Source organism: Phaenicophaeus curvirostris, chromosome 1 (genome assembly GCF_032191515.1).
Source record: "Phaenicophaeus curvirostris isolate KB17595 chromosome 1, BPBGC_Pcur_1.0, whole genome shotgun sequence".
Taxonomy (NCBI): domain Eukaryota; kingdom Metazoa; phylum Chordata; class Aves; order Cuculiformes; family Cuculidae; genus Phaenicophaeus; species Phaenicophaeus curvirostris.
In genome coordinates this window covers 164,582,793-164,605,523 of record NC_091392.1, presented here as the reverse complement: position 1 = coordinate 164,605,523, position 22,731 = coordinate 164,582,793, and the positions used below count along the sequence as shown (strand labels likewise).

The following is a 22,731-nucleotide window of genomic DNA, read 5'->3' as shown; positions in this document are numbered from 1 at the left end:
ATGCAGAAGGCTGTGCTGATTTTCTGTTTTGCTGCTGAACTTTGACAATTATTTTCATTTTGCTATAAGTGAAAACTCTATAATAAACACATTAAGATTAGATTATTTTTCTCTCTTAACAGCACTATTCTGTTTATAACCATAAATCTCTTTTTTTCTCCCTCCTCCCTCGCATCTGTAACAGCCAACCGATGGCGGAACCTCTTCTCTACACCTGTCTCCTTGGCTTTTCCCTATAGCCCTGTTGCGAGACTCACTCCATTTACCAATGGCTGTAATAGTCCCAGCTTCTCTAAAACCTCCAGTAAAGCAATACTAACACCTGAACGTACAGGTAATGCTTCTCTTTTTATTGATTTACAGTGCTTACAAAAATGCTTAATTTAGTCTGTTCTTGGTAGAATTTAACAGCAATACGCTGTTCAGGTGACATGGTTAAGTGTAGGCATGGAGGTGTCAGGCTGATGGTTGGACTTGATGACATTAGAGGTCTTTTCCAACCTTAATGATTCTATGACTCTCATTTCAAAGGGAGGTCTTTTAAAAAATGATCTAGAATTGGCAATTAACTGGCAGTGTAGTTTATCTTCTGTGTTACACACCGTGTTATAGTAAAGGGATGCTAGTTAACAGAGCCTATTTCTCAATAATGATTTAACTGAGAGTATTGTTGCAACTGTGTCGCCTTAAACAGTCCCCAGCTTTGTCTGCCCTTTGTTACTCGTTTCTGCCCCTTTTTTCTACAGAAACATTTGTGCAACTGTGTAAAGAATTTATAATAAAAATAGCTGGCAGAGTCATGGCTGTTTGCAAGCTGGCATTGTTGCTGCTATCAAAGATTTTTTTTTTTTTGTTTGCCACTGATTTGCTGGTCAGCAGGAGAGCACCTGGAGAGCAACACAAAGGATCTCCATCCAGTCAGTCAGTTACACTGGGGACCCAGGTTAAGTGCCTGTATGTAAACACACGTAGCATGGGGAATCAACAAGAGGAGTTAGATGTGTGCACACCTATAGGCCTACGATCTTATTGGTGTCACAGAGACATAGTGGGATGGATCCCGTGATTGGAGTGTTGGGATGGAGAGATACAGGCTCTTTAGGAAGGACAGGCAAGTGAGAAAAGGAGGGGAGGTGGCCCTCTATGTCAATGACATAGCTCCACCTGGGGATGAATGAGGAGCCAACTGAGAACCTGTGGGTCAGGATTAAAGGACAGGCAAAGACAGGTGACGTTACAGTGGGGGGTCTGCTACAGGCCACCTGACCAGAATGGCTGATTAGACGAGATCCTCTAGAGACAGATAGGTGCAGCCTCACATTTACGAGCCTTGGTCTTCATGGGGGACTTAAACTTCCCTGATGTCTGTTGGAAGGACAACATAGCAGGGCGCAAACAATCCAGGAGGTTCCTGGAGTACATTGATGACAACTTCCTTCTCCAAGTGATAGAACAGCCAATGAGGAGGGGTGCTGTGCTGGACCTTGTTCTCAACAACAAGGAAGGGCTGCTGGGGAATGTGAAGCTCAAGAAAACCTTGACCGTGAAATGCTGGAGTTTGAGATCCTTAGGGCAGCGAGGACATTGTACAGCAAACTTACTACCTTGGACTTCATGGGAGAAGACTTTGGCCTTTTCAGGGATCTGCTTCATAGGGTACCATGAGATAAAGCCCAGGAGGGCAGGGGCTCCAAGAAAGCTGGTCAGAGATATGAACTGTGGAACTGAGGGCACCTTCACCCAGTTTGCCAACAACATCAAGCTGTGTGACACAGTTGACACGCTGAAGGGAAAGGATGCCATCCAGAGAGACCCTGACAGGCTTGAAAAGTGGGCCTGTGAGAACCTCATGAAGTTTAACAAGGCCAAGTGCAAGGTTCTACACCTGTGTTGAGGCAATCCCAAGTACAGTTACAGGCTGGGCAGAGAAAGGATTGAGAGCAGCCCTGAAGAGAAGGACTTGGGGTTGCTGGTGGTTGAGAAGCTCAACCTGAGCCAGTAATGTGCGCTCACAGCCCAGAGAGCCAACTGTATCCTGGACTGCATCAGAAAAAGTGTGACCAGCAGATCAGGGGAGGTGATTCTGCCCCTCTACTCTGCTTTCATCTCATCTGGAGTCCTGCATTGACTTCTGGAGTCCCCAGCTCAGGAAGGACATGGATCTGTTAGAACGAGTCCAGGGGAAAGCCATGTAGATGATCCGAGGGTTGGAGCACCTCCCACGCAGGGACAGGCTGAGAGATTTGGGCTTGTGTAGCGTGGGGCTAAGGGGCAGGGGACACCTTATAGCAGCCTTGCAGTACTTAAAGGGGTCCTACAGGAAAACTGGGGAGGGGGTCTCTATCAGGGAGTGCAGGAATAGGATGAGGGATAGTGGTTTTAAGCTGAAAGAGCTTCAGATTCAATATTGGGAAGAAGTTTTTTCCTCTGAATGTGATAAGGCTCTGGCACAGGTTGCCCAGAGAAGTTGTAGATGCCCCATCCACACTGGATGAGGCTTTGAGCAACCTGATCAAGTGGAAGATGTCCCTGCCCATGGCAGGGCGGTTGCAGCTGGATGATCTTTAAGGTCCCTTCCAACATAAACCATTGTGTGGTTATATAATTTTCAGGGTACAAAGGAGTTTCAGGAGAAATACAATATTCCTATGGGCTGTAAGGTGCAAAGAGTTGCATTTTTCCTTCTTTGCTACATGTATTATGAGTTTATTTGTATCTGTGACTTCTCTTAAGCTGCACTGTTAGTGGAGAAAATAGTCTTCTGGGGAAGAGGCATTAAAGTTTTATTGCTGGTGGGAGTAGGTGTAGTCTCAGGAAGTTATTAACATCAGTGTCACATTGTTTTTTATACAACACATTAAATCAGTGCAGAAAGCCCTGTTTGGGATGTGGTCACTATGGATGAGATACAGCTCCACACTGAACACCTGGTGTAAGTGTTTGTGTGAACAAAATATCTAAGCTCCTCCTTTCAATGGAATGTAGTTTAGTCCCTAAATGAAGGCGTATTTTGCTATTTGAGATACCCTCAGGTATTTGGTCTAGCTTCCTACTGCTGGTCCAAAAAGGCACAGCTGTTCCTACCTCTGCAAACCTCAGTGACCGTTGTAACTTGCAAATTATATAAAGCAAACATGTTTACTCCTTACAGTCCTTCCAAAGCAAAGTAATCTCCTGCATGTCCTTTTCTGTTGGAGGTATTATTAGGAAACAGCTGAATTTGGGATGAATTTTTGGTGGCTGCTTTGAGCAGTGCTAGAGGATGCAAACACATCAGTGATACAAGCACATTCAATGAGCCATTGTCACAGCAGTTCTTGCTCTGCAGGCTGGTGGTCCAGAGGATACTAAAAAGTCATTTACTTTTTATTTGAGGAATTTTTTCTTTAAAGCTGGACAACAACTAGCTCATGCAACTAATGGCAATTTAGTTTATTTTTTACTGTTGCGCAGGGAAAAAGAAGACTCCAGAGCCCTCTGCAAAACATAGCTCTGTGAGGGAGGCAATACTTTCTCTGTTGCTGCATAATTCAGTCTTAATTGTTATAATCGTTGATTTATGTGATGATTTTAAACAATTAAAACCAAATAAAATTTAGAAAAATGGCTCTGGTGTGGAATCTGAGTACTGAGCAGAAGCTGGTGGCACATACATGCTTGAGTTTCGAAAGAGAATAGGGAGAACCACGATCCCATAAGAAAGATTCAAATGCAGATGTGTTTAGAATACATTAACTAATCTGAGCTGTATCAGAACTCTGTTGGGTAAACTATTCATTGGGCTATGTCCTGTTTTGGGAATAAGCAGTGGAATTCATTATGTCTTGCTACACTTAATACTTCTGAGCCCTTTGCTAATTGTTTGTGGATTGCACTGCACTTCCGAAAATTATCTGTTATACAGAACATATTTTAAGCTAGGGTAACATAAATGGGCAGATAGTTGTGAATGAAAGCTGGCTAGATGTATTCACAGACTAAAGGTTATGTTTGCTTACACAGGTTACATTTCTAGAAGTTCCCCTTTGAGCCCACAGTCATCAATAGACAGTGAACTGAGCACCTCAGAGCTGGAAGATGATTCCATCTCCATGGGATACAAGCTGCAGGACCTCACCGATGTTCAGATCATGGCTCGTCTACAAGAGGAGAGTAAGTGGCTTTTTTTAATTTTTCAAAACAATCTGAGAAAGATTTCTCATTAATAGTCAGAACTGCTCCAGTCTGGTCTTGGTCAAGTGGATCTTTCTTAAACGGTGCCACCTCTTGGGTGGCAGGTGGAAAAGCTCTCCATCTGCAAGGAGAAAATACACACTTCAGATTAATGATAGTTTCAAAAACGGGTCTTTCAAAACCTGTTGCTTATATATTTCTGAATCCCAGCTGGTAGCTCCATAACTGCTGAGTTCATCTAGCTTTAGAAGCTTTATAATATCTTGCCACATTAATTAAAATTATTGTATTTCTTCAGAGGGAAGATGCTGAAGCATTTTTCTCATGCATATGTTTCATGAGAAAGTTAAAAATAAACAACTGTCATGGATTTCTCTGTCTCTACTTTGATTTTTCTTAATTCTTAGATGAATTTTGAAATTAATCATAGAATCATAGAATAGTTAGGGTTGTTGTCCACTTTATCACATGAAAAGTGGTAGTGTTATATGTATGCACAAGCGTGCTTTCTTCATGGCCATGAGTAGAAATGCCCTCTCAGGGTGGGAGAGGAAGCATATTAAAAAGTTTCCATCCTGAAGCAAAGATATCTGTCAAGGCTGAGGGCTTTTTATACACCTAGGGAATCTGTTATCTGCAGTTGTTGGCAGAAGTACTTGGCTCCTGGAAATGTTACATATGTCCCCTTTTCCCCTCACTACTGTGCATGTGGGAAAAGAGGGGGATGTACAAGAGATGTGGATGTTTCCATCTCATTTGATGTGGACCAAATATGCTTTTCTGGGGTAGTGCTAATAATGGGATGGTTTTCAAAACTTGGCATTCTGAGAAGGGGTGGTAGGATGGGTAGATGTCTAAAATACAGCCATGTTACCGCTAAGCCTTGTCCATGAGACCTGCTGCTGGCAGGAACTAATTCTGATTCAGAGAAGTTGGACAGTCAGAACATCTACGTGGATTGTAAGTTTAGGATATGTCATTGTCAGCATTTTCATCGAAAAATTGATAGAGTGAGTGTTACTTTCTCTAATTTAGGATGTTTAAAAGTTAAATACTTAATACTCATGTAGTCTTTCTGTTGTCAGGGAAATAGGCACTTCCTAAAAGCAGTTAATCTAATTTGAAAAGAGGTGTGTAACGTGTCTCGCAGGTACTGCATTTTGGTGATGTCTGTATTCTTTTTTATTGTTTATTAAAAAGACATCTTGAGGGAAGTAGCTCAGGCCTAGATGCTTGAAAGGTAGATACTGAAATTTACATCAGATGAATCCTACTTCAGTTCTTCAGCATGGTGACATTGTAAATCCAATTCTTGCTGTCTGTTTACTCAGTTATATTTCAAGATTGAAGTGCATGTGAAGAGTTAATCATTTAGCAGAAGCCAAATTATCCTTTTCTTGGAATTTACAGGCCTTAGGCAAGATTACGCTTCGACTTCAGCATCTGTGTCAAGGCACAGTTCGAGCATCTCTCTGCACACGGGGAAGAAAGGGACGTGTGGTGACCAGGAGTACGACCGCTATAGTCTTGAGGATGAAGAAGAGTTTGACCACCTTCCACCCCCACAGCCAAGGCTGACTCGCTGCTCCCCCTTCCAGAGAGGGATTCCTCACTCACAGACTTTCTCCAGTATGCGGGACTGCAGGAGGAGTCCTACCTCCCCGCACTTTCCTTCAAATACTTATCAGCAGCCCTACTACTCTCCTCAAGCCCAAACTCCAGAGCAGCAACCAAACAGGATTAATGGAGGTGGGTCATGTGCTTTTCTGAGAAGTGGTCTTTTCTCTGGGTGAAGTGCTAGTGCCGTTTTAAATATAAAGTTGTTTCAAATGAGTGAAGTGTGTTCAGCGTATAACAGCTAGATCAGTCTATGAATGGTGACAAGCAATTTAAACCTGTGCAAATGATTGGGGTATGTTACTGTTAAGTAATTTGCCATATAATGTAATCTATGACCTAGTCATGGAAGTCATTGCTTTAGTCTGTTTTGAAGTGCTGCAGATATGACTACAAGTGAACAAAGAAAAAAAGGAAAGAAGAGCTTCGTTTAGCAGGCTAATAGTTGGTTAGAATCAACCAATTAGGCTGTCAAGTGTGGCCTACACATGTCTATAATGGGTACAGTAAAACATAAAATAGAGTTTTCAGATTTTTCATTCTACTTCTTATTCCTGTCTTTGCTGGTAATGTAACTGTGTTGTGAATCATAGAATAAGAGAAAGAATCATAGAATGGTTTGGCTTGGAAGGGACCTTAAAGATCATCCAATTCCAACCCCCTTGCCATGGGTAGGGACACCTTCCAATGGATCAGGTTGCTGAAAGCCTCATCCAGCCTGATCTGGAACACCTCCAGACATGGGGTATCCGTGACTTTTCTGGACAACCTGTGCCATTGCCTCCCTATCCTCACAGGAAAAAGTCTCCTCCTAATATCTCATCTAAATCTCCCCTCTTTCATCTTAAGCCATTGTCCTCTGATAGAAGAGCCCTCCCCAGCTTTCCTGTAGGCTCCTATTTAAGTACTGGAAGGCTGCTATAAGGTGTCTCTGGAGCCTTCTCTTTTCTAGGCTGAACAAGCCCAACTCTCTCAGCCTGTCCTTGTATGGGAGATACTCTAGCCCTTGGATGATCTTTGTGGCCCTCCCCTGGGCTCTAACAGATACATGTGCTTCCTGTGCTGAGGACTCCAGTATCTGCAGTGAGTGCTTCTGGCACTTTACTCCTGTTCCAGGCCTGGTAGGGAAAGCTGCTGAAGTAGTGGGAGATAATGTCACTCCTAAACTACCATGAGCCATTGCTGCTTTTTGAAATGCATTACAGAATCTCTGAAACATCTCTTCCTCAGTGCTTACTCAAAACTGAAGTTTCCCTCTGTAGTTGCTGTTACCTTCCTGTCATTCCTTATTATGATCACAATTTTATTCCTCCTGCTGCATCTTCCTTTCCTGTTCCTTCTGTCTTTTCACCAAGCTAATTCAGACCAGTCAGTTTTCAGTCAAGGTCTTGTTTGTAACATTACAGGTTACAGCTTACCTTTGTGCAAGAAAATAAATGCGTTCTTTGAAACAGTTACTAGTTATGTAGTTATATAATGTTTTTAGTTGGAAAAGACCTTTGATATCGTTGAGTCCCTCCATCAATCCATCAATGGCCTGCTAAGTCCACCTCTAGACCATGTTCCCAAGTACAGCATCTACTTGTCTTATAAACACCTCCAGAGATGGTGACTCAACCACCTCTCTGGGCAGCCTATTCGAGTGCTTGACAACTCTTTCAGTAAAGAAATTCCTCCTAATATCCAACCTAAATCCCCCCTGGCACATCTTAATGCCATTTCCTTGTGTCCTGTCACTGGCTACCAGGGAGAAGAGACCAACCCTCACCTTGCTATAACCTCCTTTTGGGTAGCTGCAGGGAGCGATAAGATCTCCCCTCAGCTTCCTTTTCTCCAGGCTAAATGACCCCAGCTCCCTGAGCTGCTCCTTATAAGGCTTGTGCTCTAAACCCTTCACCAGCTTTGCAGCCCTTTTCTGGGCACGAGAGCTACATATAGAGCACTACAGGTATGCATGTTGCTTTCCTGACAAATACAACATGACAGGTTGGTACCAAAAGCACTTACATTCAAAGTAAGACATGGGGTGGAAGTAAAATCAACAAGTGGCAGTGTATAAAGCAGCTGAGGTTAACGGAGGGCAGAGCGATGTGGGTATAACATGTGTGCCATATTATTTTCAATGTTATTTTTTTGCTGGTGAGATGCAAGAATGAAACAGCACTGAAAAACTTGCAGAAAAATCTCTTGGGGAGGTAGAAAGGAAAGTTATGGGACATTTTTGATTGCAAGAATAAGGACAAGGTGTGGTGCTGTGATCTTTTTTATATAGTCCCCAAATGCTTTTTGAATATTTTTTTCATGTTCCTTGTAATAGTATCATAGAATTGTTTGGGTTGGAAGGGACCTTAAGGATCATCCAGTTCCAATCCCCCTTGCCATGGGCAGGGACACTTTCCACTGGATCAGCTTGCTCAAAGTCCCATCCAACCTGGCCTTGAAAACCTCCAGGCATGGGGCATCCATGACTTCATTGGACAACCTGTTCCAGTGCCTCACCACCCTCACAGTAAAAAGTTTCATCCTGTTATCTAATCTAAATCTCCCCTCTTTCAACTTAAAACCATTTCAACTTGTCCTATCCCTGCTCTTCCTGATAAAGAGCCCAGAGCCAGTTTTCCTACAGATTTCCTTCAGGAACCAAAAGAAATATGGTGATCATCATTGGCTGTTGCTTCATTTGGAAAGCTGTGAATGTTTTTCTTCTTTTTTATTTCCAAGTACTCTCAAGGCAGATATAGAAAAGCAGCATTTCAGGGGCAATAGGTTGGTGTTTGGGCATCAGTTCAGTGTAGACTAACGTTGGTTTGTGTGTTTGGAGACATGGGAAAAGGTCTTTTCTTTCTGATTTACAGAGGTTTTCTACTCCTGACTTCTCTTGTTCAGTAATAAAGGGAGAATTTGCTGTAGGAAATTGTTGCAGACTCTATTAGAGAAAAGGAGAAGAAAATGTTACTTAGTAATCTTTGGAGTTATATTGAGTATAGTGATCAGTGGGGAGAAGTCATGGAAGGATAATGGAAAAACTTTTAATTTGCTGTAACTATCTGTGGAGAGAGATACATGCCTGTGAAGCCAGAGTGAGATGAAAGAATAATTCTAAATAAAATGGAAGTGTACAGTGTTAATACAGTTATGAAGAATGGTGTCTCTCTCATAAATGGAAGACTTGAGTTTAGTTCTAAATCTGTATTTGTATATTTACACACTGAGCTCCCTGTTGTGTCAACTGACAATTCCACTGACATTGAACTAGACACTGGTGTATTTGGGATGTCATAAATGTTATAACCATAACAAATGTAATGCAGACACTGAACTCAGGTCTTTAAAGATGAGGAAGATAAATTAATCCCTTAAAGTAAACTCATTATTGAGACTACAAGTACGTTAAGGATTTCAGAACAAACTGAATATCTACAGCACATAGAACATAATATTTAAAACAGAAAAGGACAGATTTTTTCCCTTATAGTTTTCCCCCAAAATGTTTGTGCATACAATACAGATAAGGCAAATCTGAATTTGCAGGATTGTTTGAACGATTTAAATGTGTGTAAGAAACTGTTAATGTAGCTTAAACAGTGGTATAGATTTGTCCGAGATACTAATAATTATGATTGATGGTATCATATTCCTTAAAGGTAGTGGACTTCTGGCAAGTCTTGTGATCCTTTCATGCAAATAACATTGACAATGCTTGCAGAGAATAACAGTGAATGAATAAATATGTTTTAAGGCACTTGACTGTAGAGTCAACTTAAGCTGTCCTCCTTGCAAGGAGAGCCTTAATGGGTGAAGTATCTTGGGAGAGACATGATACATAGAATCATAGAATCAAGGAGTCATGGAATCATTAACGTTGGAAAAAACCTCTAAGATTGTCAAGTCCAGCTGTCAGCCCAACACCACTGCGCCTACTAAACCATGTCACAGAGTGTCATATCTACACACTTTTTCAACATGTCCAGGAATGGTGACTGCAGCACTTCCCTGGGCAGTTCCAGTCTGGCAGCTCACCGAAGGGTGAACCTCATGAAGAGGGAGCTGGCCTCTTCTCCCAAGTGACAGGGGACAGGACAAGAGGAAATGGCCTCAAGCTGTGCCAGGGGAGGTTTAGGCTGGACATTAGGAAAAAAAATTTCACAGAAAGGGTCATTGGGCAGTGGAACAGGCTGCCCAGGGAGGTGGTTGAGTCACCTTCCCTGGAGGGGTTTAAGGCACAGGTTGACGAGGTGCTAAGGGGAATGGTTTAGTGATTGATGGGAATGTTTGGACTCGATGATCCGGTGGGTCTCTTCCAACCTGGTTATTCTATGATTCTGTGATTCTCTTCTGTGGCAGCTTTGCCCTGAGGGCAAGGTCTATTTACGTGATACATGGACATTAATCTTGGGCTGGTGATTGTATTAGGTCAAGGAAGGAAAAAAGAAGCGGTCAAATGAGGGCAGCAACCAGCAGGGCCTGGACCAGAAGACAGAAGGCAGATGCTGCTGTGCTGATGTCCTGCTAGAAAGAAGCTGGGCTGCCAGTCCCAGGCTGACTTCATGGAATAGGCAGCATCAGCGGAAGAACATTCTGGACAAAATCAGAACTGAAGCAGCTGGGAAAGAGGCAAACTGCAGTGTTTACTATAATTTTGTGTAACATTTGACAAAAAAAAGTGTAAACGTACAGTAGGCAATTTTTGTTGTGTCATTCTGCTGGAGATCTGTGAAACAAGGGTAACGTATGCTGCCTAAAGAACACTCATGGAGTGACCAGCATGTGTGTATAAGCATGGATTGTTCTTTGAAGGCAGCAGTAACCAAGAGCTGATTATTAACCCCTTTGCATGACCTGTCCTTGTATTTTCTTCACACTTTCAAATATCTTGGTAGGAGGATATCTGTAGGTCATGCTGTTACATCTCAAAGAAGACTGGGACAGGCAAAGTTACATCTCTTATGCTTTATATGGCTGCATCCTATTTAAACAGTGTATCTTTGTTTTGGCCTAGATTGTAGTTAAGACTCAGTAGTTGGTCACAATAACCTTGGATGCAGGTCTTTTGATGTTCCTGGTGTTTATAGCCATGTCTTCCTAAAAGAACGAACTGTAAGCAACTGATAATTTTTTAGGTTTCCCACTGAACCGAATTAGTGCTTGAGAGGGAGCAAAATCTGTAGCAAATTTCAGCATTCAGCATAAACATCATAAACTATTTGAGCAGATTACTTCTCACCTGAGAATACATCTTACCTCTACTCTGTTAATTTTCTCATCAGTCATAGGAGAGCAAAGAGCTCTAGAAATGAAAGGTTTTCTGCTAGTGGCTTAGAAAAATATTTTATTTTCATCTCTTATATTTCCAGCAGGTTTTTATCTAGTCGTGCCTCAGTGGCCTGAAATAATATGAAAAGCACATAACTTCCCTTTTCATTTTCCATATATCAAGCTCACAAGTATGATGGTTTAGCCCTAGCCTGGCCTAATAGGCAGCTAAACAGGAGCAGTTTTGGTGGTCACAATTGCCTTTCCCCACCAAGGAAAGGGGAAAGGGAAATGAGAGAAAAAAGATTTGTGGACTGGAAACTAGAATTAAGATACCTTTACTGAAATAATAATAATAATAATGAAAATACTATGAATTAGAAAATAATAAAATATATACAAATATACAAAGTTCCCCCCTCAGTAACTACATCACCACAGATGCTGCAGAGCAGGCGTTAAGAAAGGTCCTGGGCTGGACTTAGTGGCAGGAGGGAGCTAGACTCAGGAACTGGACTCAGAAATGCACAGACCCAAGATAAAGGCAAAAAGACAGACGAGATCCTCACTTGTCAAAGAAGAGAAGCTGACCCCTGTGATCCCTCAGTTTTATACTAAATATGACGTATGTGAGATGGAATACTGTGTTGGTCAGTTTTGGGGTCACCTGTCCTGTCCACTTCTCCCCACGGGTGGGACCTTTTTCACCCCTTTCACTGGTGGCATTTGACCAACTTGAGAATAGCCTCATTTTCCACAGGAGTAAGTATAAGGAGTTGTCTTTCTGCATGCCAATGCCCTGTGTTATCACTTCTAGAGACAAAACTGCCTGAAATTATGTAGTTAACTCTCAGAAAATGAGGTTACTCGGACAAGACTTAGCTGAAGTTAGAAAACCGATTCTGCTTTAGCTGAAACCAGAATACAGTGTTTCATTTACAAAGTGTCTGTAAGACTCTTTGCACTGTTCTTAGGAGGGGAACAGGTGACAGAACAAACTTCAAGAAAGAGATGAAAGGGATCCCAGGAGATGAAAGCTGCAAAATTCTATCAATACAAGCATTTCTTGGTTTTCCCCAAACACCAAACTTATTTTCATTGCTTCTCAACACCATTTATCTCAGCAGACACAAGGACCCATCAAAGAACTAACGCAGATGCTCAATGAATGAGAATTTGCAGGTGCAGCAGGAATGTGCTGCCAAAGGACTGAATCAGCAGCACAGCACACTGCTGGAATGGGAAAGGACTAATGAACAGGAGGCAAAAGACATGAAGGAATCCAAGCCAGTTCTGTACCTATTTTTCCTGCTGTTGTAGCTGCATTCACTGGGCAATTCAAAGAGCAGATTGTGCCTACGGTGGCTGATGCAGTCCCTGAGTGGAAGATCATGTAGATCCCAAGGAATACCTGCTTATATGTGGATAGTATTAGACATAAAGCTATTTTCTGCACTTCCATCTTCCCTAGCATCATCCTACTGCTCAAACCTTTTTTGCCAAGTGCTGTAATGTTAACCTGGGATTTCAAGACTCAGGGTTTTAAAGGATGGGCTAGGGTTCCAAAATTAGCAGTAGCTACACATGTATTCATGAATTTTCTGCCACCCTGAGCCAAGGCTTGCATCGTAGGAAGAGAGTTCCCTTTCCAGTCTGTAAAATCATGAGTTTTTCAGAAATAGGGATGTGTAGTAGCTGTATGGATGCCATTGTTTGCATCCCCATGACAGTGTTGGAAGCCTGGTAACTATTTTATCATTGTTCTATCAGTGATATTAGTACTTACCAGGTGATTGAACCACAATGATAATCCCTTTGCTAATGTTCATTGCTGTACTTCTAGCAGTTTGAGCTTTCCTGTGTCAGTGGTGAGACACTGGAAGCACCTCTGACTATTTGATGAAGGATTACCCTTACAGTGGTTCTTTATTAGGATTTGACTGTACTCTAGTTTCTGGGAACTCAAACCTTGCATTTCTTTTTCTTACACCGCACTCCTCCCTAGCTCACCTCCCATGCCCACTGTTTGATTTAAAAAATACGAAAATGTATTGTATTTAATTCATGGGAAGTTTTAAACTGTTTCCTAGACAGTGATGATTTTCTGTGTCAGTCTGTCTGTGGTAACTGAAAGTCATTCTTAATTGGGATGGAAAGGAAAAAAGTCTCATTGTTCCAGGACAAGTGTGCATGATACAGTGTTAAGGGTAGGTAAACACTAGTAACTGGGACTTGGGACATGCAAATATAAGAAACACTGGGGCTTTGAATCAGTCATAGAATCATGGGATAGTTTGGGTTGGAAGGGACCTTAAAGATCATCTATTTCCAACCCCCCCTGCTATGGGCAGGGACATGTCACACTAGATCAGGCTGCCCAAGGCCCCATCCAACCTGGCCTTGAACACTTGAAGTACAAGGACGTTGTACTTGAAGTGCAAGGATGTTTTTGATTATTTGCAGGATTCTGTACCAGCTCTGATCATGAAAACTGATCATAAAAACCAGCTGGAGTTTTAGCGTTGCTGTACCTCAGTTCACTGGAGTTAGACAGGCATCACATGCATTAAAGTTGCTGTTAGTGACTACTAATACATTGTATAGATAGAACTGTACTGTCACTTCTTATTACTTGTCAGTTGTTAGCAGCTTTAAGGATTAGAGGAGTTCATGATGGTGCTTAATGGGTTATATATTTATGTGGACTGATAAACAGAGACTCCTATGTCAATTCGATGTTTCTGTGGACTTGCCCTGTGTGAGCTTGGTTGACCCAAACCAGCAGTTATAAACCATGTGTGATGTATCATTGCTGTGGATAAATTCGAAACATCAGTCTTGAAATACCTTGCTTGCCATTGCAGAGAGCAGTCATAGCTGCCTATGAGAAGACAAGCACACCCCTGCTTTCTGTCAGAGTGCAAGGGCTGGAGGCAGGCTGCCAGGCGCTGGAGCCTACGGCAGGGGCAGGAGCTGGTGGCTTCCACTCTTATGATGGTACCAGGAAAAACGTAGCCTACTTAGCAGAGCACAGTACTTGTGCTCCTGAACCTGGCCAAGAGGCCAGTATTAGTCATGTTGTCAATGACAATTTAATGAATGACTCGTAGTTTTCCCACAGTGGTGCTTTACTGAAGTCTGTCATGTCACAGGAGGCCATTCAGACCAGGTCATTCAATGTGTGTCTTTCTGGCCCTGTCAATCTCTTCTGATTATACAGAACCGAGTTATCTCCCTTTGACCCCAGAGCTGAAGAGACCAAAAGAGATTCACCTTAGATTATCCAATGCTGTTGTGGTTGGGAAGGCTTCTTGAAATGTCAGGCTTGGTTTCAGCTTCTCTCTCCAAATCAAATAGCGTGAGAGGGCTTGTAGATATCCTCGGACTTCTCAGACACTTGCCTTAGCTGTTGAACCTGCCCCAAAACATTTGGAGCATTTGCAGCTTTCTTTTTGTGAGACATCCTACAGGCCTGTTCTGAAAGTGCCTGCCAAATAAAGTTCCATAAGAGCGAGGTAGGAGAGAGAACAACCAGATTTGAAAATCCTGATGTCAACCCAGGGCTCTAAGCATCAAAACTCAGCAGGTTTTGCACATAGCCACCTGCAGAAATGTAACACATTTGATTTAGACTAGGTGTAAGAAGGAAATTTTTTACAATGCGGGTGGTGAAACACTGGAACAGGTTGCCCAGACAGGTAGTAGACACCCTATCCCTCGAAACATTCAGGGCCAGGATGGATGGGGCTCTGAGCAACCTGATCTAGTTGAAGATGTCCCTGCTCACCACAGGGAGTTTTAGCTGGATGACCTGTAAAGGTCTGTTCCAATCCAAAGCATTCTATGATTCTTTTAGTAAGGTTGGGTATTGAATGGAATTTTTTAGCATCAGAGTAAGATTTAGTCACTTAGGGTGAATTCCTCTCACCTATCTTTAGACAAATACAGTGTAGATATATGTGTCTGACTTTGTCACTGCAGCTTTGCTTTGTATTCACTGCAAAGAAACAGGCGTATTTAGGGCAGGATTTGTCTGACCTACTTTACACATTTATGTGAGAGTCATCCTTATTATGACACTATAGCGTTTAAACCCATGTGATTCCAAAACTGTGCTGCTCATTGGTGTCTTTAAAATTATTTGTGAGTAATGATGCTGTTAACAGCCATCAAAAGGGTTGAATTAGTAGGCTGTCTGTATTTGTCCTGCAGAGCAAACCTTTTCTTCGTGTTGAAGTAATTGTTTTAATTTTGATTTTCTACGGAAATTATTCCTAGGCTGCTTGTGTTTGTTGGAAATTCTGATATGACTATGGATATTGTTTTCTTCTGGTTCAGATAAACTTCGAAGAAGCATGCCTAACCTCACTCGGATGCCAACTACGCCAACTATTAGTAGTAACACTGGCTTTGCCAGTTCTCCAGTCACTGTGAGGAACAGTCAGAGCTTCGACTCCAGTTTGCATGGAGCGAGTAATGGGATTTCAAGGATGCAGTCGTGTAGTAAGTACCCATGTTCTTTGCTTGAGCTCGAAGAATCGATAGAGTGGTAAAATATATGTCCCAGTGCAAAATGAAAAGCTGGCTCTGTTCATTTTGTACCAGATTTTAATATAGCTCATTTCCAAAGTTTTTTTGAAAGGATTGATTTGAAAAGGATTTTCAAAGTTTCTATTTTGGAAAGGAAATTCTGCCAGTCTTTTTTTTCAGTATTGCCAGTTTCATCACCTCCTTTGTTTTTTATTTGCCCATTCATTTTGTGTCTAAAGTTACAGAATAAGTATTATTAGTAGTACTGTAGAAGTACCAGTAATGGAATTAATTCATGTAAGCTTACATTTTTAGTTTTGGTACTAGAATTGAAAACTGCTTTTCTGGATAATTTATACAATGCTGGTTTTACAGTACGCTGCATAAATACTACCTTAAAATACATGACCTCTTTCCTACAGAAGTTGAGCTACTTTATTCCAAGCAAATGCGGTAAACAGAGGGTTATATCCTCAAGTATAAGATACTTGTTGAGTGGGGGAATTAAAGCTGTAACTAGTTTAATTTAAGTGACTTCTTGTCACCTTGTGGATGGAGGGAGTATTGATCTAGCGGATATTGAATTATTAATGTAGAATGTGACCGAAGTATATCAAGATCCAAACCAATCTTCTCTAGCGCACTGGCTGAAGTACTCTGAGAGGAAATAGAAGAAGTGAATTTCTTTTGACAGAGACAGGAGAGAGAATTGAACTTCTTCCTCCCATGTCCTTTGAGGTTTTGGAGGGAGAAGTTGGCAAAACCTTTTCCTGTAGGTGTTTTCTTTCAAATTTGAGCACAATTTACAAATGTCTTCGAAACTATTAAAGTACGTCTTTTCTGGAAAATATGCTTGACTGATGAATTTTTTTTGGTTTATTTTTGTCCTGTTTGAATAGGAGAATGGAAGTAGTTGCTCAGATTCCCACTTGAATTTGCATGGTACTGTGTTGAGAGTTTAACTTTATTCACTCTTTTAAAAACACCTATTTCTCTGTGTGCATATGTTTGCATATGTATGTGTGTGCGTGTGTATAAAATTTGATTTTTCTGGAGTGATTTTTTTAAAAACATTTCCAGTCATTTTCTGTGCTGGGTATTTAAGGAGCTGTGTTATAATGAGTTCTGTAGGAATATATTGGTGCTATTGTTTAATTTAATCACATACTTCTATTTTTTCTGTGTCTTTAAATTAAGATGTCATTTTTCAAAGACTTGAGAAAGGATTGGCCTGTATGTGCTCTGTTAGTTTATGTGCTTCAGGCTTTGACAGTTCACTTTTCCTATGTGGACTCTGAAACAGATGCGTGTCTGACGTACACCAGAGGGCAGGATTGTGCAGAAAATCTATATATAAAGCTTCTGGAACCTGTAGCATGGATTTTAAATGACAGTTCATATAACATCAGCTTTGGAATATGCTGTTATATTTGAGACCTTTTCATAGCCTTGTTATTTATGTTATACATAAAGCTTAGACTTCTGTGATGTTTTATAGGGCTCTTAGTGCAATGTTCCTTAACCAAGATGCAGTTATTGCAAGCAAGCTGACAAAAATTTCAGTGATCTAACAGTAATTGCATTATAGCTTGAGCAATTTCTCCTAATTGCATAGGTGGAATTAGTGTGCTTGTAATGGTTAATGAAACCTCTTTGAGGGGAGAAAGAACAATGAATATGGGATGGGATTTTTCTTCAGGATGGGGATGGAACAGAGTACTTTTAATTCAGTGTAGTGTTACTGGATACAGTATTGCATCTAAGGGAGTTTTCAGCGGTTTATAATTACCAAGAAAATTACATAATGTTGTGTTTATCCCTATTCAGATCTATCTAGGAATGAGCATTACTACCTGGCCTCACCTTTTTTAGACTAACCTTGTTGCTTCCTTTTCTTTTTCTCGTTACAGTTCCATCACCAGGGCAGCTTCAACACAGAGTTCACAGTGTGGGACATTTTCCAGTGTCTGTCAGACAGCCTCTCAAAGCTACTGCCTACGTAAGCCCAACCGTACAAGGTAGTAGCAATAACAGTAGTAGCAGCAGTATTCCAGTGTCCAACAACTTACAGTTACATTCTAATACTGGGATCCCAATGCCAAACAAGACTGCCAGTCAAGGGATTGTAGCGCGCAGTGCTCTTCCAAGACCGTCACTGGCCATCAATGGGAGTGGCATACCCAGAAGTAAAATTGCACAGCCAGTTCGAAGGTAAGCGTTAAATAGGCATCCTTCCCTGAGTGGATTATTTTGGTTTAGAGTGTGTGAAGGGGGGTTCTCCTGAATGTGCAGCTAGGCTGTGAAAATGGAGAGTTTCTAGATCCCGATGCTGAGTCACTGAATGAGTGAAAATTTCTCTTCAGAAATAGTGATGGACAATGCCAGCTGGTGGTTCCAAGTAAACTGTAATCATTGATAGAATGTAATCCCATGTAAATAAGAATGGATTGCCATCTATGAATAAGAAATAAAACCAAATGGAAATCTCATACCATTGACATACGTGATTTGCCTTCTTCCAGACTTGTGCCAGCTGCTGTTTGATCAGCACATCTTAAAGTATTCAAATAGAAAGAGTGGCATCCCTGTTTTTGCATAAAGCAGTATACTGTAAAAATGCTACTTGTGACATTACAGCATTGTGAAGAAGGAAATATCCTGGATGTTATGATCTTGGGTTGAACCAGCAACTTTTCTATTCCAGATGGGAGACCATAGGCAAACAGGGAATTCCTGAAGGACCACATACTTGTAATGAGCTATACCATTAAGGAAATGTATTCTTGCATTTTTCCAAGAGACTTTAATGCCCAAATGACTATATTTTTAGAGCAAGCAATAAAATAATTCTGAGGAAAGAGACTGTGTTTTAATCACCTTATCGCAGCTGGGAGTTAACGTCAGCTGTATGTTCTGTGATTAATAGATGATGACATTTCTCAAAAAGAAACTTACATCAGTTGTGTCACAGAACCATAGAATTATTAAGATTGGAAAAGACCTCCAAGATCATCAAGTCCAACTGTCAGCCCAACACCACTGTGCCTATTAAACCATGTCCTGAACCACCACATCTACACATTTTTTGAACACCTCCGGGGAAGGAGACTCCATCACCCCAATGGGCAGCAGGTTCCAATGCTTCACCACTCTTTCAATAAAGAATTTTTTCCTAATATCCAGTCAAAACCTGCCTTGGCACAACTTGAGGCCATTTCCATTGCTTGGGAAAAGAGACCAACCCCCACCTTGCTACAACCTCCTTTGAGGTAGTTGTAGAGGGCGATAAGGTCTCCCCTCAGCCTCTTCCAGGCTAAATGGCCTCATTCCCTCAGCCAGTCCTCATAACTCCTGTGCTCCATGTCCTTCCCCACTCCTTGCCCTCCTCTGGATATGCTCCAGCCCCTCAAGGTCTTTCTTGGAGTCAGGGGCCCAAAACTGAACACAGCATGCGAGGTGTGGCCTTGCCTGTGCCAAGTACAGGACAATCCCTTCCCTACTCCTGCTGGCCACAGCATTTCTGATACAAGCCAGGATACTGTTGGCCTTCTTGGTCATCTGAGCACACTGCTGGCTCATGTTCAGCCACTGTCGACCAGCAACTGCAGGGTCCTTTTTTGCCAAACATCTTTCCAGCCACTCTTTCCCCAAGCCTGGAGCACTGCATGGGGTTGTTTTGACCCAAGTGCAGGACCTGGCACGTGGCTTTGTTGAATCTTATACAGTTGGCCTCAGACAGTTTATCCAGCCTGTCCAGATCCTCTGAAGAGCCTTCCTATCCTTCAGGAGATCAACATTTCTGCCCGATTTGGTGTCATTTTAAACTTTAAAATTTATTTATGAAAGAGTGGTGAAGCTTTGGAAGAGTCTGCCTGGGGAAGCGGTGGAGTCAAAAAACGCGTAGACATGACACTTTGGGACATAGTTGAGTCGGTACAGTGATGTTGTGCTGACAGTTGGACTTGACATTCTTAGAGGTTTTTTCCAACCTTGATGATTCTGTGATATCAAAGACAAGTGATCCTGCAACAAAGTGGAGTTGCACCACTTGGCTGAACCTAAGTTTAACCACCTTTTTATTTAAGTCTGGGGGGTTTTGCCCGTAAAAAGCCAGTCGTAGCAGAGAGGTAAGAAGCTGCTCTGGTGACTTAACTAAAATATGGTTGTGGCAAACTAGAGAGAGCCTGCATCAGCACCAAAGGATCTTCAGAGTTCTTCAGCTGCTAAGATGCCTGAATTCTTTGGTGTTAGTGCATAGGGTTTTAATAAAGTGCTGGTTTTTGATGAGCATGCTGAGCACAACAGCTTTGTGGACAATATTTCCCGTCAGATCTCTGTTGTCTATTGTGACAAACAAACCCGCTTCTTTTTGCCTTTAGCCCTGAAGAACCAAATTCTCCCACTTAGAGGGATCTCACGCATCATAAGAATTATTCACTAAATTGCTTTTTACAAAACTTTTATCTTCCTGAGACCAGTACCAGAACTGCGCTGTCATTAGAGGTGGCCTTAATTTCATCATAGTGCTTTCCATTCACATTAGCATAGACCCAGAAATACACTTGTTTGGAGTGATGTCTCCAAGCAAGCCACAAAGGCTGTCTTGCTGTAGAAGTAAATGGTGTTTCTTACCTTGATCTTTCACATGAAATATGACTTTGTCTTTTTTTTACTATCTGTCTAATACAGTTTTCTTCAGCCTCCAAAGCCGCTTTCATCACTAAGTACGATGCGGGATGGAAGTTGGAGAGATGGCTGCTATTGATGAAGGATGCCCGTCAACAGTGGAGGAAAAATAATCTGGATTTCATTACCCAGCTGGCTGGGTAACAATGGTTTGGGAAAGGAGGGTCATACAGTATTATTTCCCCTGGGATTTTAATATGTAACATCCCCTAATACAATGTCATTTTAAAAACATGAGCATCTTTTCAAATACTAAATATTGCACTTAATCAGTTCCCTGACCAGCTGTGTTGTTAGCAGACTAACGATGGCAGTGTTGGCATTTGGAACTGAAGAAAGTCTTAGAGATGTGCAAAGTACCAGAAGATTTCCTCAGAGAGAACTAGGAAATAATGCTTTTGGGCAGCTTTCCCATACTGAAATTCTAAGCTAATTTACTCAGTGTAAAGACATCGTGCTTTTTATTTGGAATTTGGGGGGACTTACGTATGTGCTTGATTTTTTTTCTAGTGTTTCCAGTACATTTTATTTTGTATCCCTGAGTCCATTTAAACTTGCCTGAACCTTGAACAACAGAGAGATAATTTAACTTTTCTGTGCCATAAATAATATTTTTGGGATAATGTACTTTTTTAGTGCTAGGAACCTATCTTACAAAATTGTACCATTGGCAATATGAAGCAGTATATTTATGTTGCAGAAGCACAAAACAAGTAGCATTCACTGGAAATTGCCTTCCAGCTGGCTCAGCATGGTTTTGTTGGTCTTTCACCATTTGTTCAATTGTTAATTTATTGTCATAGTGTTTTATACTTAAAATGGCAGCATAAGTCACGTTGCACTTACAAAGATACAGTGATCTCTAAAACTACAGTTGGTTTTCAGTACTTTATGACAAAGAATAAAATTGTAATGTTTTATTAACAGTTGCTTATTGAAAATGAGTTTTAATGTGAATAAATCTTTTTGATAGATCTTTTACAAAATCCACTTGCACTAATCAATGCTTTCTTATAATGGCATATGACTTAATATTTGAGTACAACTGTGTAAACTGCTGTTTTGGAATGTTTCAGAAATAAAGAATCTATTTCAGCAATAATGCTGTTCTTGAGTGTGCAGTGTAAACTTTGACAGAGTTTAGTAACTGACATCTGCTTAACTCCTGATGGATTTATTACTGAGCATTTAGATTATGCTGGATTTTTCCACAGGAACAGTTTATCAGAAAATTTTTTAAATTTGTGTTATGAAGCCATAGTATGCATAGAAGACAGCTAAGTAGTATTTTTAGATCAGTCTTAGGAGCTTAGATTTTTTTGCTTCAATTTAATGTTTGAGTTCTGCAAGTGCAGATGCAACTGGCAGTGGGAAACAGAGATTGTATACCAAGTGGGTCTTTCACTATGGCTCTGAATTTGCTCAAGGACCTGCTTTTCTTAAAAGACCAAGCTAAAGTAAAAGACAAAGGAGAAGCATTTATTGGTGAGTAAACCCTTCATTACACTGCCAAGTAACTGTACAGTTAGCAGTAACTCTGCGCAACTTAATGTCGTTTAACAGAGATACCAATTAATTTTTCAGAATTTCATTCTTTTAATCCAGTTAAAGTCCTTTTTTTTAAAAAAAAAAAGGCAGAAGAAGATATCAAGAAATTTTCCAGCAAGGAAATTATCCCTGCACAGGTGAGTATTTCAGCAGCAATGCACTGTACTCATCTTGTTCGTAAGAGGATTTAATTAGAAGAAATTAACTGCTGGGTAAAGCAGTTGGCCATTTGGGGACTATCTCTATTGTCTTGGATGGTTTGTCTCAATTCCAGGCTGATTGTGGCAGGATTGTAGAGCCAGGTCTGGGGATACTTTGCGCTCTGCCCGAGACAAGTTGGGCTGCAGAACCTCCCAGATTCACCAGCTCTCCTGGCTTCTGCTGAGAGCAATGGTGCATTCATCTATTGCCTACTCACCTGAAGTCATCTTTGGCCTTGTTGTGTCTTCAACAGGTGAGATCTGTCTGAAGTAAAACTGTAAGATTATTTTCCTGTTTTTCTACTTTGACCATATCGCTGCATTCACCACTCCATGTTTGTTGCTACTCATTATGTCCCCTCTGTGGAATACAGTTAGAAGGAGTTATTAGGTAGCTGAACTCTTTTACAAAGCAATAGACACTATCCCATCCCACTACCAGTTTCTCATGGAGTGTTGAAGGAGATTCCCGGATCTAAGTCATTGATGCCAGACTGCATTGTGCCTATTGCAAGCAAAGCACCTGCAAGCTCCCTTCAGTGATGTCCCCCACTGTGGAGGACAAATATTTTATAAAGTCTATCACCTCCTTCCCTAGGAGCTGGTAGTCCCTGCCCACTGGCTGCCTTGCCCCTCTCCGCAATTGGCAGAATTCTCTGTTTGATGACCAAGTTGGACATCGATGTTTTTCAATGCACACCCCTGGCTGAATCTGCTCCTTCCC

The 22,731-nt window shown here is 41.4% G+C and overlaps 1 protein-coding gene across 1 annotated transcript; it reads left to right on the top strand.

The window, feature by feature from the left end:
• The first annotated feature begins 272 nt into the window (after window positions 1-272).
• LOC138733041 (SLAIN motif-containing protein 1-like) lies at window positions 273-21,338 on the top strand. The gene is made up of 6 exons (XM_069879921.1): window positions 273-334; window positions 4,003-4,152; window positions 5,584-5,922; window positions 15,382-15,546; window positions 17,484-17,784; window positions 20,263-21,338. Exons 2-6 carry the CDS (start codon window positions 4,092-4,094, stop codon window positions 20,336-20,338), a joined length of 942 nt encoding a protein of 313 aa, XP_069736022.1. The 5' UTR covers window positions 273-334; window positions 4,003-4,091; the 3' UTR covers window positions 20,339-21,338.
• The last annotated feature ends 1,393 nt before the right edge of the window (window positions 21,339-22,731 follow it).

What these genes read in the sequence shown, in the direction of transcription:
- LOC138733041 (XM_069879921.1), top strand. Translation starts at nt 4,092, where the DNA reads ATGGGATACAAGCTGCAGGACCTCACCGATGTTCAGATCATGGCTCGT. An exon ending in TTCAAGGATGCAGTCGTGTA is followed by an intron (nt 15,547 to 17,483) that starts GTAAGTACCCAT and finishes TTCTCGTTACAG; the next exon opens with TTCCATCACCAGGGCAGCTT. An exon ending in ATTGCACAGCCAGTTCGAAG is followed by an intron (nt 17,785 to 20,262) that starts GTAAGCGTTAAA and finishes TGTCTAATACAG; the next exon opens with TTTTCTTCAGCCTCCAAAGC.